This window comes from Chaetodon trifascialis, chromosome 17, assembly GCF_039877785.1.
Source record: "Chaetodon trifascialis isolate fChaTrf1 chromosome 17, fChaTrf1.hap1, whole genome shotgun sequence".
NCBI lineage: Eukaryota > Metazoa > Chordata > Actinopteri > Chaetodontiformes > Chaetodontidae > Chaetodon > Chaetodon trifascialis.
This window is the reverse complement of record NC_092072.1, coordinates 16,627,756-16,646,724: the sequence shown is the minus strand read 5'-3', so window position 1 is coordinate 16,646,724 and position 18,969 is coordinate 16,627,756. Positions and strand designations below refer to the sequence as shown.

The window sequence follows — 18,969 nt, the reverse complement described above, 5'->3', positions numbered from 1 at the left end:
TGAGATTTAGAGCTGCGCTCGCCAAGATTTTTGTGTAAAAATACAACCGTCTTATCAATCCAAATCACAATCTGTGGCTGACAGAGAGGAGTGTCGCACCCTCACTAACTGAAGCCCCATAAACCTGCTCTATTCGCCCAAGTTAATTACAGATGTCAGACATGGTCAGTTGTGGGAAATTTCCTCATTAAACAGGAAATGACAATCAGTACTTGGTTAAATCGCTGCTGAATCACACACACACACCAGGAAAGAGCTGCTGCCATTCTCTTTTAAGGCTGAAACCTTCAAACATGTTGTACTTTTGGCTGCGCCCATTAAGTCCCCAAACTTAAACTAAAACACACCCACGTTCAGGTGACCTATCAAGAGAACAGGAGGGATGGCGCTGAGCCTCAGGTTAAGATAGAGGGAGAGGGGTGAGGAGGTGATGGAGGTGGGATACAACCAAGAAAAAAAATGATGCACAATAAAATTTGATGGGTTGCCTCTGATTTGGAGAGAGAAGCAGGACTCTTGACACAGACTGTAATCAAGCTGAGGAGCAGACGGTGAGGAAGAGAAGCACCGCGTGAGGAAGGAAAGACAGAGGCTCTTCTGCTCTTTTGCCCAGCCAATCTGTCCTAGAAAAGGAGAAATGAAGAACCACTTTTGGGCATTTTGAGGCCAAAAGGTCACGAGTAGGGTTTGGATTTCGACTAGCCATGACTCATCAGTGTGAATGGTTGTCAATGAAGAATCCGAAAACAGCAAATGTGATACAAAAGCATTTATTTGTTTATGGCACTGAGAATCAGTTTGGTATGTTTACTGATTTCAGAACATATAGCTCAGTGGACTGAGAGAATACTGGCCTCACAATCACTGAATGTCCCATTTGTTAAAGTGGCAAATGTAATCAGGAAACCCTTTTACTGCTTTTGTGTCTTTTGGCCACAGTTAATTGTTTTCATTTATGGTTGATACTGGCTCACAGCAGTGCAATTCAGCAAAAAAATTATAATATTAATATTTTTTTTTCCTAAACTTAATTCAGAATCAATTAGTTAGAGAGCTTCCTCACGAAGCGCGAGAGAAAGATCTGATATTACAAAATGTGGCCTTTTTTTTTGGCTCAAACACACACATTTGCAATACAAAGCACAGTTCAATACAATGTGCAGCCATTACATGGAAAACCCCTCAGGGAATGCTCAATACCTACATACATTGAAATAGAATATAAAACTGTGTTGATGGCACGGGAACATGTCAATGCAGCCTGTGAGCACTTCAACAGAATCGCCGTCAAGCAGCTGAATGCAGGCGCAGGAGCAGCGAAATGATCTCTGTTATGCTTTCACTCTTTAGCTGCGGTCAAGTCTTTACACTGACTCAGTCCTCACAGGTGTGTGGTTAGCGGGGTTGTCGGGTCAACATTCATGAATTGGTGTAAACTAGTGCTCTCTTGTATATCAGTTAAACTATGAGTCAAGTATTGTAGTGGTACTAGTAAACAAGAGGCGAGCTAATTGTCACCAAGGCATCTATGGTAAGATTATGACTGTTTCAGTGACCTACAGTATATTGTGGCTGATGTTATAAAGCCACAGTCACTTTCCTGCTGACCCCCTGGTGAAAGACCTTTATAATAGCCACTGAACTTTATTCAGCAGCATGGTGTGAGGCTTTAGCTACTTACAGCGACAAGCCATGGAATGATGCGCACTGGCTGGTACACTGTGTACACGGCAACAGGTTGGGGCACTTCTGGGAGAGCATTAAAAAGTGAGCAAAAACATGACCTGAACATGGAATGGTGCTGTGAATCCACAGTGCAGAGGGACTGGCTCACATGAGCCTGGTGACGGCCCCAGACAGGAAATCCTCATAGTTGATGCGAATGTTGCCTGTCATGGCCGTGTCCCTCTCCCTGAACACCTGCGTCATGATCTGGAGCTGGGTGCACACCTGGATGAAGCGGTCCAGGTGGATGCCGGGTCGTGTGCCTGGCACGGTGAAGCGCCGCACCAGTGTCTCGGAAAACTGGGGACTTAGGTTGTAGCCCATCTGAGCGAGGGCTGAGGAGAGGGGACGGATGGAGGAAAGAGGAGAAGATGGGAATTGACTTTTGTTTGTAGCCTAAAAGTATCTTATTTTGGTATTCATTTTAAAACATTGGTGTGAGACTGAAACCACTGAAATGAGGATACCTTGCTGGAGCTCCATGCCACTGATAGAGCCTGAGTGGTCTCTGTCATACTGTTGAAAGAGTGCTCTCCACCGCTGCATGAAGTCCCACATCGCTGAGAAGCCAAACAGGTCCATTCGACCCGACCGTGTCTTGTCAAACATGTCTGACGGGAAATACAAAACACAGCATGCTCAGCACAAGTAAGACTCAGATGCTTTTCAGTAATTCTTGCCATGTTTCCGGTAAGCCCGTTCATCGTGAATCTTCTCGTTGTATCACCGAAAAGCAGCCACACATTTCTCATTATGGTAAAGGGACACATTAGTCACTGGCTGGCAAATACAACTGGAATGTAAGGAGCGCAACGAACAGACACCAAGACCAACATGACTCAGTCGTTTTTTTCGGCTGACTCATGGCTGACTAAATTTCTCCTTTTAGAAACAGGAGAGCTTTCTATTCAGTAGCTTGAGAGACTGCTCACACATAAAGCCAGGCTGTTTTCTTTGTCCCACCCCTCATTTATCTATTTGCTTTCTGACATCACTTCCTCCTCCCCACTGCTGTAGCCATTCAAGTCTCTGAAAGCGTTCTACATAGGTCAACATTGTGTAATTTTGCGACATCATCAGATATTCATGACCACAGAGCTCCCTCTGTTGAGGCTGCAGCCATGTGACTTACTGATCATCATGAGGCAGGTCTCATCATTAAAAGAAGACCAGTTGGAGTTGACAAGTGCCTGCTTCAGCTCCTTTAGGGTGATGAAGCCGCTGTGGTCGGTGTCAACGCTCTGGAACCACAGGTACGCCTCTTGGTTAACGCCAGGAGGGATGTTACCTGCAGAGAGGAAATATAAGAGTAGTAATAGGACAGTGAAGAAAGGATGAGGGGGGGCTCAGACTGACTTCGAAGACACCCATAACATCAGAAGATTGTTTTCCTAGACGCTCATGCTTCCATCACTGTTTTCCTCCTTTTCTTCTTCAATCTGTCTGAGCCAACTAGTTAAATTTATTCTTCTATTTGTTTATTCTCTTTATCATTTCCCATCCTTAGATTTTCTACTGGTTATTATTTCACTGAAGCTCTCAGAGTAACGGATATGTGTGTGCATGTGTGCGAGTGTGTGGGTAAAGAAACAGTAAAAGGGAGGAAAAAAAGACAGCGACGATTCCTCTAAATGAAGTGGCTGCCTCGTTCCGATGCAAAATAATTATTTATTTACTGCGAGATGAAGAAACGCGCTTGTTGAAACTGTGCTGACTCTGCCAAGCAGAAACTTGATCATAAAAAATAATACATCTGTGCTTGACTCAATCTTTGGGCTTTGGTGTTTGGAAGGCACTGGTCTGGAACAGCACGGTATACAATGACTAAAAGATTGAATACACTTTAATTGATACGCCAAATACAATTTCTATGCACATTTTCTAAATGCAATGGCGTTCACAGTAACAGTTAGTAGATACAGTATTGACATGTTATTTGCTTAACGGATGTGTGGATAAAAGAAAAACCATTAAAACTGTCTGAAATCATACCAGCAAACACATTTCAGGTGTGCTATCTAATTTATTCCTTTCAAATAAAATCTTCCAGTAAAGGCAAAAACGCTAAATTCAGGAGTAATGAATCTCCCGACAGTTGTGAAACGAGTTGGTATTCTGCGTAACAATACCTCCCCATCCTTGGTTATACATGCCAAGTGTTTCAAAAGGCCGGGTTGTGAAAAAAGGTTTCTGCTTAGTCAAGGGTTGAGGAAAAGTCGTCTCAGTGAGGGGGGAGACAGTGTCGGGGAAAGACGCCATTACTGGGATACGTGGTGGAAGAGACACGAGGTGTTAAATATGGTGTGAGACACGGGGAAGGAGGACTGACAGTCAGAAAAATGAATGGAGAGAGGGACAGGTGACACTTCAGGCCAGACCCTGATGGATTCTGTCCCCGAGGACAGTGAGAGCAACATAGGCTATCAGCTTCTGACTTTGGCTCTACTGTACACACACACACACACACACACACACACACACACACACACACACACACACACACACACACACACACACACACACACACCACCCTTTACCCATCTGTCTCTTACTCTGTTTAGCCCTCACTCAGTATTACCCGAGTCATCACTCCAGCTGTGTAATCCTGCTGAGGGGCACAAACTGAACCCTGTCTCTACACGACTGTCTGCAAACGTGAGTCATTTTCTATCCATCATCCCACAGGAGAGTGAGGGAGAGGGAAGAGGAGAGAGATGCAAAGAGGAAGGAGACTTTCTGCAGCCTCCTCGTGCTCTGAATACGCCCATTCAACTCTGACTAGCAAAGAAGCAAATGCGGCTGCAGTCTCACTGTATAGTTACCTTGGGGAGCATGGTGTCCATACATTCCTCCATGAGGCTGTCCCCCATAACCCCCATAATGCCCACCGGGGGCACCCCCTGGTCCAGGCCCATAGTGCCCTCCCTGACCTGGGGCTCCATAAGCACCATAAGGACCTCCTTGTGGACGTGTTGCACCAGCGTATGGAGCTGAGGGGTGATGCCCATATGGACCATTGCCTCCCCCGTATGGAGCACTTGGTGGTGGGTTGCCTCCTCCCGGATAGCCCTACAGTGACAGACAAATATAAGGTACTTGCACTTCACTTAAGTATACTTGAATATAGAGAAATATTAGGTTAAAATTCTACTTAGAAAACATGTAAGTTCTTTATATGACATAATATCTTGTTATGTATGAAGCTACCCAGGACACAGACAACATTAGCTCCATTCAACTTTTTAATGCTGCGTTAAGCAGCTCTCTGGACGACGCCCATTCACTTGCGTTTTAAACTGTAGCATTTTGCTGGTAATACTTCTGTACTTCACTCATTTACAACGTTGAATTCACTACTTGTAATGGAATATAGTCACAGTGAGGTACTCTTACTTTAACTTCAAAGCCCCTGAATACTTGTCCCACCACTCAAAGTATACGTTACAGCGTAATTTTGCTCCTAAAAACTACAAACTACAACACACTGACTGTCAGATGAGGGAGACAGAATATAATCAGGGCTGCCTGGTCGCCTTCACAAACGGGAACAGTACAACAGTTACACATTGTTCTATACTATACTGTAACTCCAGCAATGTTAGCACAGTTTGAATTGATTTAGCTTTAGCAAACAATACCGTTACACATGCTAATGAATGTTCCTGAAAGATAGCAACAGTTTACTGCTATTCAAAGCAACCACACGAATGGCTAACGCTACTTGCGTTTCTATGACATAAACCATTAGTTACGTTATATCGAGGCAAAAAAACCCCAATGATAGTACAGTTATTTAAAAAAATAACATGTTATGATAATTAACATAGACAAAACGCAATATTTCGATACCTGTCCGTAGTGAAAACTCATTCTGATAGACTTTACTTCCTTCAACAAGGCAGCAGTAAAGGCGGATACGGCTTCGTCGGTATGACCCGCCCTAGTCTGCTTATGATTGGGTTAGCCTGACGATGACGTTTTCTCATAGCTTCCACTGACAAAACAGGAAATTAAAAAAACAAAAAAACAGGATTGTTTGCTGTTCTGCAGTCTTATTAGCTCACACAGAGAGAGGGAGTGTGGTCGGAAAATGTCGTCATATGTTCGCGTGCTTGTTAGATGTCAGCACTGTCTGCAAAGGGAGACGATAGAGGGAGAAGAGCTTTTGGATGTATTGGATTAAAATACAATCATTTTCTCCGAATAACACTTACAGGCTGCTTGCTAGGTAGTTAGTACCACCCAGAGTAATTGAATAGCGCGATAGTTTGAGCTCGCCGGCATGCGGTCACGTGGTTCATGTTGCTGTGAGTAGTCAGTAAGTATTATCTGATAATGTGCATTGCTTACTACGTGTCATTGTCCACACTGTATATATATAAAAGTGGTGCAAAGTAACTGTACTTATACTTCTACTTGAGGAGAATTTTGAGGTACTTGAATAGGGAGAGGGTAGATAAATTTTTCTTTGAATGGACAGTCTTCAAAGAAACTCATCCGACGTTTTCCAGGGAGAGAGAGATGACAGAAAGCAGGACAGGAAAGGCACACAGGTGTTCAAAATAGCAATTACCGTCTTCCACCAGAACAGTAGGAAGAAAAGGAGATGTGGACACCTGGCTGTGAGCGCTCAATAAACGTCGTCAAACCTTTCACTGCTGGAGAGAGCTTCCTCCAATTACAGCTTGGGTTTGGACACTGTGGACATGTGTTGTGTTCCTCATCATAAGGAATCAGAGGTTAACCCCTGGCGACATTTCAGCAGTTCCCTTTGCGTGACCACCGCTAGGTAAAACCATGTGGACTGGGGTCCTCCATGGACCTATTTGCCAGGTCGCACACACATCCATGACGCACAGAAGGCAAGATGCACAGATCCATCTTCCCTGGAAAGAAAATGTGCTGGCAGGGTGGGCAGATGCACAACGTCTGCATTGACCATCATCGTAATTGCTCCTGTCCCAGTGTGTTTGAAAGCATGTTGCTTCATCATATTAAGCATATTTTTTCAAAAATCAACAAAGCTGATGAGGTCAAACATTAAATATATTGTCTTTGTACTGTTTTTAATTGAGCGTTTGTCAAAAAGGATGAGCAAATGATCACACTCTGTTTTATTTATGTTCTACACAGAGTCCCAGCTTTTTTTATTTATTTTATTTTTTTTTTACAGTCAGGCTTGTACACAAGGCCCCAGCTCAGCCATGAATTCTGCTTTTATGTTGCCTATAACATTCAGGGATTTTTACGCTGTCATAGAGGTGTTCATTCAATTGTACGTTTTAGCATCGAGGTCGTAGTTGGTGGTGGTGTTGTACTGAGCTGCATTATGTTCAGAGGTGTTTCTAATATTCTGTCCTTGTCACATATGCAAATAGGGAAGACAAAAAATAACAAATGTCTCAATATGATGTAGTTCAGTATAACAGTATCTTTCACTGTGAGCTCAGAAATGGTTGAAACTGTCACTTGTCAGCTTATCAGCAGGAAAATATGAGGGTTAATTCACTATCAGCAGTTATACTTTCTTTTCAGGCCCAGTGCGATCATCCACATTTATGCTGCTCATCTTATCACTCGCCACTGATGCACTGTCTAACAAATGACATGTATAATGACTGAATTAACCAAGGAACAACCTTGGGAGATACAAGCAAGCCATGTTATCTAGCTGAGCTGGCTTGTTAGCGTTAATGGTAGTTACGCAGCCAACATGAGATTAGATATCAACGCCGAAGAACTTTCTGTCTAAAGTCGTTTTTTTGCTGTTATTGCCTTTTACTTATGTTGTCACTTTAGATCACAGAAACTCATGCCGTCTGACCACACTCATCTTCTGTGTGTAAATGAGGCCAGTGATAGGGAGCACGATTTTCAAAGTCACTTATAAGTGAGGCTCTCCACTAAGGAGAAGGCTGAAAAATGGCTGCAGGTCCAGCTTAACATGGAGGGAGGCCTGAACCCACAGTCAGGATGCTACAATGCATGAAGAGTAAGTTCAACATTTTTTCATTGTCTGCACTACAGTATGATTACACATAAACTAATGAAGTAGTATAACAAGCAGGCCTATTGTGCTTTGAATATTTGTATTATGTTCATAGCCGATCTGTGATGCCAGTACATAATCTGTTCAAATAGCAATGTGTCTTGTAACACAAATTGCCCTGCAGCCCTATTTTTTGTCTTCAGAAGACCCTCGGAGGACAGGAAGTCAAGGCAAAATGCAAAGTAAACCTGCGCACGGAGTCCCTTCAAGCTCCTGAGGGAAGTTTCATTGCACAAACAAATTATGCTGGAAATCACCTTCCTGGAGAAACACACTCATTTTAGTGTTTTGATTAGTTAATAGATCAGTTGTTAGGATGTTTTCTTTGGCTCTCGGATTTTTATCCTGTTTGATTCATACCAGTTCATTCTACATCCTCCAACTGGTTGGGATGTGTTTTTTAATTGAATCTGTTGTAACCTTTTGCATTGAAACAAGGTTTATATGTCACGTACTAGAAGGGGTGTCAGGGTTTTTATGGACTTGAATGCATATTTATTTTTAACTTGTGCCTTTTTGCATGGTCTAAGTTTCAACTGACTTTGTATTGTCAAATGGCCCGCACTGTTTATTGTTGATTTATTATGTATATTTGTAACCATCAGCATCCACCTGGTTGAGCATTGGCAAGGTCTGATGAATCAACAGCAGTCTACTCACTGATCCTTGAAAGGGGAGATCTGGTGCTGTGGTTATGTTGAGTCATGGCTTACGACTATTTCACACATTTGAAATGACTGTGTTGTATTCAAGGCATGACATTAAATTGCGGAAAGTGCCGCACTGTGATTGGATTGTTATAGCTGCCTTCACATCTCTTTCATCCACTTAAGTGGCTGGCCCACACTTTCACTGCATGTTGTTAGGGATAAAGAGGCCATATTATGCTCATTTTCAGGTTCACACTTTCATTTCAGTCGTCTTCTAGAATAGACATGTTTATTGTCCACTTGCATGGAAATTTGCCTTTGGCATCAAAGCAAAGCACACTGATAAAAATGAAAGTAAAACAAAGGGACATGATGAATACGGATCGTGCACACAGACATACAGTACATACACTTAAGAACTTCCTCTGCCTTGGATTAAAATGCATGGCATAAAAACAAACAAGTGGGCCTGTAATAAAAATGCTTTGGGTAGAAGTGCATACATAAGTTACATACCATAAAAACAACAGCAGTCACTTATAGCTAATGAAAAGTCATTTGTTCAGTAAGATGACAGGATGGAACATAAGATTGCCGAAGGATGTTTCTCACTGGTGCAGGCACCCTCCATCGTCCTCCTCAGGGGAGTTTCACAGATTCATTAAACAGAGTATGAAGGGTCCTGATGTTGCTTTCCTCCAGGTAAGTGTGGTCTACATCTCCACCAAATGTCTCTATTTTTGTGAGCTTACTTTTGCTCCTAGCCCCTCAATTTCCATACCAGCATGTGATGTAGGAGATTACACTTTCCACTAGACTGGCGCAGACCATCTTCAGGAGGTCTTTGCTCACATCAAAGCTATTTAATTTCCTTACAAGATACAATATTTGCATTGCCTTCTTAAAATGCGGTCTGAGGGTTTGATAAAAGTCAGTATCTAAAATGATTCCTTATTATTTAAGACTAAATATCTAATAAAATATTTAGAATAGATTTGCATGATTTCATATAAAACAAAACAAAACAAAACAAAACATTATTTTTCTCATTCTGTACTTTGCTGCAACACCTCTATTCACCATCTGTTTGAAACACTTTGGCTCCTGTCACCTGATTGGTCAGCTCCCATAGGCCTAAGCAAGCACTGCCCGCCCTTTCTTTAGTCAGCAGTTTTCAACCAGGGAATCACTATAACCCACTTCTATGAATATCAACATAATAACTGCTCCTAAATTAAAAGCCTCTGAGTCTGATCTATATTAGCTTTGATGGGCCAGCGGGCCACTAACACTGCAGCTTTGTGGTCTGAGCAAGCTAGCTGCTGGGTGCTAATCAAAGTTACACATTGTTGCCAAGCAAATGCATTGATGCAGTTTGACCATCTCTTTTTCACACAGAGCTATATCATTGCCGTCAGGGTATGTCCATCAAGCTAATTTAAACATACAGCAGTATGGTGAGTAGATGTAGACTTCAGCTTTTGTTTCAGCCAACAGCAATGAAAATGGTGAACTTTCCTCATACCGTCCACATCTTCGTATTACAACAGACAGCGAGTTAGAATCCAAGGTTTCGCTGGGCGGCACAGTCTCCCTGCTGGATGTGGTGCTGTGTTAGTACGCAGACAACTAAGAGGAATAAAGGCTGAACTACAACCAAGATGTTTCAGGCAGTTCAGGAGCAGTGTTTTCTGTAGGAAAGAGTACCATGGACTTTGTAGGCTTTGCAACTTTTCAGACCTTTTAAATGCACAAAAGACAAATACCACACTAAAGGAAATGGAAAAACCCCCAAAGTATAATTTTGCCTCCAACAATTTCAAGTGAATAAAAAACTTGACATTAATGTTTTTTCTCACTCTTTTCAAACAGGTTGCTGTGAACAAATAGACTGCAGTTAGAGGAAATTATTGTGGTTGAACAAACTTGAGGTAATTTGCTTTATTTCTGACCATCAGATATAAGCTCTTAACTGACTGCTATAAACTGTTTCATATATGATCATTGTGAATGGTTTTTCAAAAAGAACAAAGGACCCACACTCTGAGATGTTTTAACAGTGAAATAAGTTTATGGATCATAACAATAAATACAAACTGTAAAACAAAATATATTATCTAGAACCTTCATTCTTAAAAAAAACAAACAAAAAAACAACCAAATTTGCCAGCACAAAAATATATTTTCTAATTTTTCCATAGTTTTAATAAGAGTTAGTAGTGTGACACAAAGTGACAACAAGAGTCAAAGGAACTTTTGAACAATAAGGATCATTTCTGTTATCTGATAACAACAAACCCCAAAGTGCTTTCTGTCGGTTATTATGTCATCCCTAAAGGAAGAGCTGTGCGTGCTTTATCTTGTTTTATTCATTAGGGGGCAGTGTGTATGTTCCGGGAAAGAGCTCACTCTCTATACTGTATTTACATCACTCGAATTCTTTCAGCATTTTAGAAGTCCACTTACAAAGTACCTGATCTAACAGCTTAAATATATGACTGGCTAATGATACATACACAAATACACACATGCGCACGGCCACATACTCACAGCACAAACCAGTTCCAAAAGATGCTCTAAACCCTTTAACTCCCTCTGTAATCAGCCTCTTTGAGGGATTAATTTGCATGCATGAGGTGTGCGTTCCTGCAGAAAGTCATTTAACATGATAATATTTACAAAACGCTGTCTTGGAAATCCCTGAATTGATGGGATCTTTGGTATTGAGCAGCAGTCCTCTATGGAGTCTGATGAATGCATTTGCTTGCAGTGGTCCCTTGAGTACTTTGCTTAGTTTTTCAACACGACCAGTGCCATATTGTGTGTTAATCTTTCGGAGTTTGCCCCTCCTCAGCCTTGATGTTACTGAGGTTGTGGAGAGAGGCTGTAGGATCCACTCTGATTGATGTTTTGGACCTGAACTCTGACCTGGGTGCTGCCAGCGGCGTCATCTCGTGACTCTCGGCAAACAGCCTCCTCTCTGCCTCAGTCTTCCTCCTAATGAGTTTCTGGATGCGTTTGCAGATAAGGTAAATCATCTCGCAGATACACATGAAGATGCAGACAGCAGAGGAGACCACCATGAAGAGGGTGAAGATCTTCTTTTCAGTGGGTCGTGATATGTAGCAGTCCACCGTGTTGGGGCACGGATCCAGGGAGCACTTGGACAGGCGGGGCATGTCGTAACCTTCGTAGATGTGGTACAACAAGTAAAGGAATCCAGCGTCGAAGCCTGCCTTGAAAATCAGACTCAGCTATGAATAGATAAACAAGAAGAAGAGGTTTGATATGAGCAGGAGGAATGATGCATTTTAGAAATAAGACAATCGAACTGATGCAGGATCTGTTTTAAAACAAACATTTTCAACCACTGCAAGCTCATCACTCATACAGCTTCAGTCTAGTTTGAAGGGACGCTAAAACTTGTTTCTGACAGGGCGATGACGTGCAAAAGAAGCAGTTTTTCCTGTGATCAGGATCATAAAATAGTCACACAAATGTCTTCTCCTGCCTTTTGTAAAGAGCTGCTCACTGGTGGCATTTATTTTTGACATTTTTAAGAGTTGCTAACTTCAATTTGGTCAAGGCCAGAAATAGACTTTCACCCCCTTCATGCTTACCAGGTAAGTCCACCACAGCCCCCCACGTTTCTTCCCAGGGTTGGCATACAGGTGGCTACCCTTGTGCGAGGCAGTGTACTGCATGTCCTTCTTCTCACGATACTTGACGTGCCCCACCACCATCAGCGATGGACAGGTGACGAAGATGAGCTGCAGGGCCCACAGGCGGATGTGGGAGATGGGGAAGATGTGGTCGTAGCACACATTGTTGCAGCCCGGCTGGGCCGTGTTACAGACAAAGTCCTTGCTCTCATCCCCCCACACTCGTTGGGCCGCCACCACGAACACCATCACCCGGAAGACGAAGACCATGGAGAGCCAGATGCGGCCAAACACAGTGGAGTACTTGTTGACCCCACTGAGGAGTGCCTCCAGTGCAGACCAGTTCATGACTGCTGCCTTAGAGGTGGAGGAGGCAGATGAAGGAGATGAAGGAGCACCTCAGGAGACCAGGTGGGATGAGGTTCTTGATGGTCTCACCCTGAGCAATGGAAGAATGGCATTTAGATTAGAAACAGGAGAGTAGTTCACGCACTTAGATGTGAATAGCTTGCTCTCCATTTATTAGATGTAAGAGCACTGCATATTCTTCTTGTCATACAATTTCACTTCATAAAGCAAGGATTGCAGCAAGGTTTAAAGGGAATACTCCCAGTGATTTAATATTGCACCTTCTTAAAGTCGGGTCCAAACCGAGGCAGCAGCTGAAATGTCCCGACTTTCAGTCACAAAAATGGAGAGAAGGCCAAAATTTTCCATGATGCAACCTGACACTATCTTTTGTTACACACTTCCTGTCTGGTGAACACCCACAAATATTAAACTCCACACCGCCGGCAGACTTTCTGTAGCGCTAAGATCCCAGCCGACCGAACCCGAGTGACACCAGTGTGACATCATCAGGGTTATTTTCTCAGATTAACACAGCTCCTCCAGAGACTGTTTTCACAGACTGAATAGTGATCTTCAGGCACATGAACTGGTCCTCATGTTACGTCATGTTATCACTGACACATCGGGAACACAGGGTAATACTATGTAAATGTAATGTGCCATTACCCCACCCTGAAGGAGCTGAATAAATAATGACAAACAACAAGCAATTTTGAAGTGATCAGCTATGAAAAAACAACCATAAATCATTTTCACAAACAGTCCCTGTGATAGTTGATCCGTATTTACACAGAGCTACCTTTTCAGCGCTGACTCATCACACATGAATGAGTGAGTCATCATCGGAGACTCCCTGTGCTGAAAAGACAAAGCAATACTTTCAACTCTATTTCAAAGTATTTGAACAGCGTGGCTGATCAGCCAGCCACAGTCATCTCTGTAATCTCAAATGTCTATTGCAGTCTCGGTTCTTCAAAGGACTGTTAAGGGACAGCGTTTCATTTGTGATTGTACTGTGGGACCGCCGTGTTCTGAGAGAGAGGGAATTTTAGTTGAAAAATTAGCATGTGGATTTAATGGTCCGATCATGTGCAGACTTTAAAGCTGGAGCTATCATGGATCACCTGCATAGTCAGCTGGCTCTGTGTTCCTGTGTGTGTGGGTGTACTTTCAGATTTCTTTGGCTGCTTGTGTATCCTCTTCCCATTTCTCCCGCTTTCTGAGATTCGGTGTGCAAACAAATGGATGTAGGTGTGTGCACACATGCACATTACAGCATGTGTGTTCAAGTAGATTTATTGCCATTAAAATCTGAAAGGAACTGACAGCTTTAGTTTGGGTTGGGAGCTCCGGAGTGACAGGTGTGACTGACGAGTGAGGGGAGCAAACACCGTTGAAATGCATATTTGATTTTGTTATGTAAGGGTAAACATAAGGCGCGTCTGCCACGCTACATGAGGGTTACGATTTCTAAAGGATTTCTCTTCAACAATACAAAAAATGCATCTCTTACACATTTACATCTCATTCTGATGAACGCTCACAGCCTGACAGGGAACAAGTTGGATAACAGCTTCACTGTTCACTGTTCCATTTCAATTCTGTCTCGTCTAATCCAGAGTATTTGAATTCAGAAACACTTTTCTCCTGCGTTTCGGCATCACTGTAGACATATTGAGCTGTCAAATCAGTTGCTATTTTCTCTCTCATCCAGCATTTCTGACTATTAAATTACACAGCATGAAAAGACCTGACTCAATGAATGCCCTCAGAGTCACAACATAGGCTACTGAAAGCCAGACAATCAATGCTGGCTCTACCTACGCTTTACCTCTGCTTCGTGGATAATACCACCAGTGGTATTAATCTTAAAATGTGTCTCAGTCTGTGTCTGTGGGACTATGATGCTCCTCAGTTTTATTTAGAAAAACAGGCTGTAATATGTATCACTATTTGAATCCCTCAGATTCGCTGCAAAGGTCCTACAAATTCATGAATTGCATGTTGAGACACAAACACGTTTACTCTTCCACAAATATATGTATAGTATGATTGACTGCTGAGGATGTGATTTTTTAATAATTTCTCAGTTTCATCCAAAATGCACACACACACACACACACACACACACACACACACACACACACACACACACACACACACACACACACACACACACACACACAGACAAACTCTGAGGTGACATTCAGCATGGATAAGGGGAAAAAAACTCAGACACAACAGTATATCTTGTCTCTGCGAGATGGCAAAGCTGGACCACAATTTGTTTTCCTATTTGCTCTAGATTGCAATGTTGCCTTCCCCGCCGACAGCAGCGGCCTCGTCTATCTCTTTGCAGAGTGTTTGTCTTTCTCTTTGTTGTGATGGACGAGACGTATCATGCTTTGTAAAACCGAGAAACCTCCGGTTATTTGAGACATTTGATTCTGTCTCAGCGCCATGCAAACACAGCTGTAGCGCAAGCTCCTCGCACAGTGCACGAGGGAAATGAGCCACCATAAACATACTCAGCATCATGTGATGTATTAGGCAGGGATGTCCAAATGTGCCAACGCTATTCTTAGAAAATACCACTTTCCACTTGTGTAAATCCTCCTGATCCTCAGTGCAGATCTTTATTATGCCTACAGCTTGATCCAGCTCACTGTGTACACCTCATCTGAAACAGTGATAGATCGTTGACTGTGACTCGCTCTACAGGTTGAGCTAGTTGCAAATAGTTTCTATCCACCTCGGCTACATGGTCTGTATGAGTCAATGCTCCTGGCTAACAAGGTGGGGTTGAAGTTCTCTTTTGCGCCTTTTCTCCTTCTTCTTCCTCTTCCCACCTCTGCATTTCATTCTTTTTCTGTCATTCGCACATATCTCGCCTTTTTACCTTCAACCTGGCTTTATTTCATTTTTCAAGGGAAGACGTATCAGCCGGAGGAGTAAAGCACAGGCAATCCGTGTATAGTTTTATTCGCACCGCTTCCAGTTATCTGTCTTTACACATCTCATTCTTTTGTACGCACCAGGGCTGAGCTCTCTCTGAGATCTTGTATGTCAAGATCTTCCCTCTCCGTATGGTAGAAAAAGAACAGAATGAACAATAGTCTAGCCCTTTTAGTGGCCCTTTTTCTTACTCTATCTTTTACCCTCTTGAATCAATTCCAGTATTATTCTGAAATTAAACTAAGGCTCATCTGCATGACATCTATTTTTTTGATCTAACACTTAAACTACAGACAAAGCACCTTACCTTAGGCAGAGAGACGCAGCGTGAAAGAGGTGCTTCCTGACTGCTAAGTGCGTCCCAGCTGGCCTTGTATCGATGCTACCTGACTTGCTCTCACCTGGATATTTTGAGGGGGTTGGTGTTGAGGTGTGGACCTGCTGGAAGCGTTCAGGAATGGGAGGGTGGGTGGAGCACCACGCACAGACACTTGCATACTCTTGCACACTGGCAACTTCAATCTGGACCTGTTTTCATGAGCAGACCTGCCTCGGGCTATTTTGTGGGAAGGCAGAGAGGCGACAGAGATAACATCAGAGACAGGAAAGAGAAACAGTTTAACAGACAGTTGGACATGAGAATGGAAAATGATGTGATAATAATAGTTAGACTTGAAGAGAAGGGTAAGACACAGGCAGGCGGCTGACCAGACAGGTGACAGATCTGCACAGTGTTGCGTATGATATGAAACTGATGCAAATCAGAACATTAGAATGCAAAATCTAATCTGTGAGCCACTATGAGCACTTGAGTCTGCGTCACTTTCAGGCATTTAACCTTTAGATCCCGCTTAGTGTCTTCTTCATCAGTGCGCATTGACTGCCCTATGACTGTGTGCTGTATTGATGGCGCAGGCACAAAAAGAATAAAAGTCGCTCCTTCCTCTGCTGCTAATAAAAGATATATAGCTAAACTACGGGGTAATTACAAATTGAAAGTAGTTGAAAGTTTTTAAAGAAAACTTTAACGAGCCTACGGGTGTCAGCAAATCCACATTTTAAACAACAACACACCCAAAATCCCCTATGGCATCATATCCAAAGATCGCATTTCTCAGCCCATACGCACAGAACTCAATGTAATGAACAATCACACGACAGCTTATCCTTGCAGGAAATGGCATAATAGATGTGTCTTTGTGGCAGACAATCCCATGCATTCCACAGGAGGGAGGGATTTCTCGTAATACTCTCAGACCTGTTGGGGTGTTTTTGTTTTTTGTTTTTTTTGTTTAGTTTCCAAGTGCAGCTGACACTCCTACTTGTTGACTTACCATGAATGCAACAAATACAGTAAGTGGAGGGAAAGACAGGAATATGTGTAAGATGAAAACGAACATAGAATAATGTCAAAATTGTTTGTTTTTACATTAGTTTGTACAATGTTGGCACTGTGTGTGTGTGTGTGTGTGTGTGTGTGTGTGTGTGAGAGAGAGAGAGAGAGAGAGAGAGAGAGAGAGAGAGAAAGAGAGAAAGAGAGAGAAAGAGAAACCAGGACGTCAGCTACGTCAGTTAGGGTGTGCCAAAGTAGTGCTGGAATTTCCTAAAAAAGCCACAAAGCAGGCTTTCTCATTTGGATCCTGACCTCACATTTTATCCTGAAGTCCTTTTCAAAAGAATGTCAGATTGCTCAAAACAGTCATGCACACGGCTGGATCCTGTCATAAATATTACACTATCTTGCATTTAGAGGAAGCAGACAGGAGAAAGATCAGACGGACAGGCTGGATGAATGCCATCCTACAAAGAATATGTTATGTCCTCCATCAGCCTCTAGAGAATGCTGATGCTCCATCGTTTCATTACAGCCTTTTTTTTTTTTTTTTTCTGCCAGACAGAGGGGTGTGTGGGGGTGTGTGGGGGTGTGCGGGGGGGGGGGGGGGGGGGGGGTGATAGAGGAGAAATGTTAAATAGACAGAGAAACAGAGGATCCCATCTTTCCTATTAAAACTAAGCAGCCGCATCATCTGTGATAAAGAAAGGGGCAGCATCCAAGCAAAGCCACAGAGCTGGTTGTCAATAGTGATGTTGCTGTCTAAAAACAAGCTATTCCGCATGAGTTATTTGGACTGACCAAAAGATTTTAGATTTAAAGCACCAGCAGCCTTTGGGTGAAAGTAAAGAAACTGGAGTTACATATGCTGTAACATCACTGTCAGTTCTTCATTAGGGCTCTCCTCACTTAGCCACCCACTTCAGCACGCCGACTATACAAGCGCATACTCAGCCAATCAGAGAGAGCCCATTTAACTCACAAGAGAGAAATGAGCAACACAGCTTCTCCGTGCTCTTCTTGTAATGTGGAGGAAGCCAGAAGACATCTAGCTGATTCATTCTTGACCTGAGTAACAAAGTCTCCGGCACACTGACAGCACTTTACATTTACTGAATGGCTAGGTTGCGGTCAAGCAATCTTCTCATTACTTATTCTCCACTGCACCTGTCTGAACACAGATGTGCAAAGATCACATTTCCTAAGTGAATTGTAGAATATGGAGTTCTGGAGGCAAGTGCAGCTTTTGGCCTGAAAAGGAAAAGATATCTGCAACAGACTGAAAGGTAGAGAAGTCACTGCAAAGCAACAGTTTGAGAGAGGCATGCCTTGTGGGCTCACGAGTGTTCTTCAGGCCTGAACAATGAAAAACAACCCCCTTCATGGGCAGAGGAATATATCAATGGATGTTTTCCTGTTAAACCCCAGCAGAAAACCTTTTGGGTGAGGGTGGCCCAAAAAGCAACTTTTTGCCAAACAACTGAACTGAGTAAATCACAGTCAACACCTCTTTCCCCACAATGCACTCTGGTTAGCCTGCACCATGTCTGCTGGCAATCCGAGATGCATACAGGAGACTTGTTCTCCTGTAAGAGTAAATAGGCTCAGACTGAGTGGCTGAGCCTGCACATGCATATTGTTGTAATTTTGAGACGACTAAATGTGTGTCAAGGCCCCATTAGAGATGTGTGCAATAAACTGGAGGACAAGCCTGTTATCTGCTCTGTGAATCAAAGAAAATTACGGCTTTATACTAGAAAACACCCTGACCAAGAAGACTGCAAGCTTCTGTCTGTCACAACAAACTGCAAATATGGAGGATAAGGCAAAGGTCAAAAAGGAGGTAAAGAAATATTGGTATTACTTGATGTAAACTGTAAATAATAACCAATAGAAGCTGAGAGTTCTTCCAACATTTCTTGAAACAAAACTGTACACTGCTAATGTGGCGATGATATAATGATGTTTAAAAACACTATGCTTCGCTTCTCACTTGTCAGGTCTGAACTGTTTTACTTCAAATATCCAAACTGTGCTGCATCCATCTATGCCGACACAGTCATCCTGTCTCGTCTTATGCCTCGTCCCTCTGATCTCCTTCAACTCTCCCACAACTCAGCCCTCCACCATCTCCAGTTTCTATCCTGCTTCTCCACCCATCTTCTTCCCAGACGTGTCCCATTACTGTCACAGTCATTGCTCCAGCTTGGGTCATTCCCCAGTGTGTCAGAGCTGATGACACCG

General features: G+C 42.9%; 2 protein-coding genes across 2 annotated transcripts; both read right to left on the bottom strand.

Annotated features, from left to right (window-relative positions):
- Window positions 1-754: 754 nt before the first annotated feature.
- On the bottom strand, window positions 755-5,640 carry pef1 (penta-EF-hand domain containing 1). The gene is made up of 5 exons (XM_070983960.1): window positions 5,575-5,640; window positions 4,548-4,794; window positions 2,858-3,013; window positions 2,193-2,336; window positions 755-2,060 (listed from the first exon to the last, which is right to left on the bottom strand). The coding sequence occupies exons 1-5, from the start codon at window positions 5,593-5,595 to the stop codon at window positions 1,831-1,833; spliced, it is 798 nt and encodes a 265-aa protein (XP_070840061.1). The 5' UTR covers window positions 5,596-5,640; the 3' UTR covers window positions 755-1,830.
- A 5,070-nt stretch (window positions 5,641-10,710) lies between these two features.
- gjb9b (gap junction protein beta 9b) lies at window positions 10,711-15,770 on the bottom strand. The gene is made up of 3 exons (XM_070984636.1): window positions 15,700-15,770; window positions 12,045-12,525; window positions 10,711-11,678 (listed from the first exon to the last, which is right to left on the bottom strand). Exons 2-3 carry the CDS (start codon window positions 12,432-12,434, stop codon window positions 11,250-11,252), a joined length of 819 nt encoding a protein of 272 aa, XP_070840737.1. The 5' UTR covers window positions 12,435-12,525; window positions 15,700-15,770; the 3' UTR covers window positions 10,711-11,249.
- Between the last annotated feature and the right edge of the window lie 3,199 nt (window positions 15,771-18,969).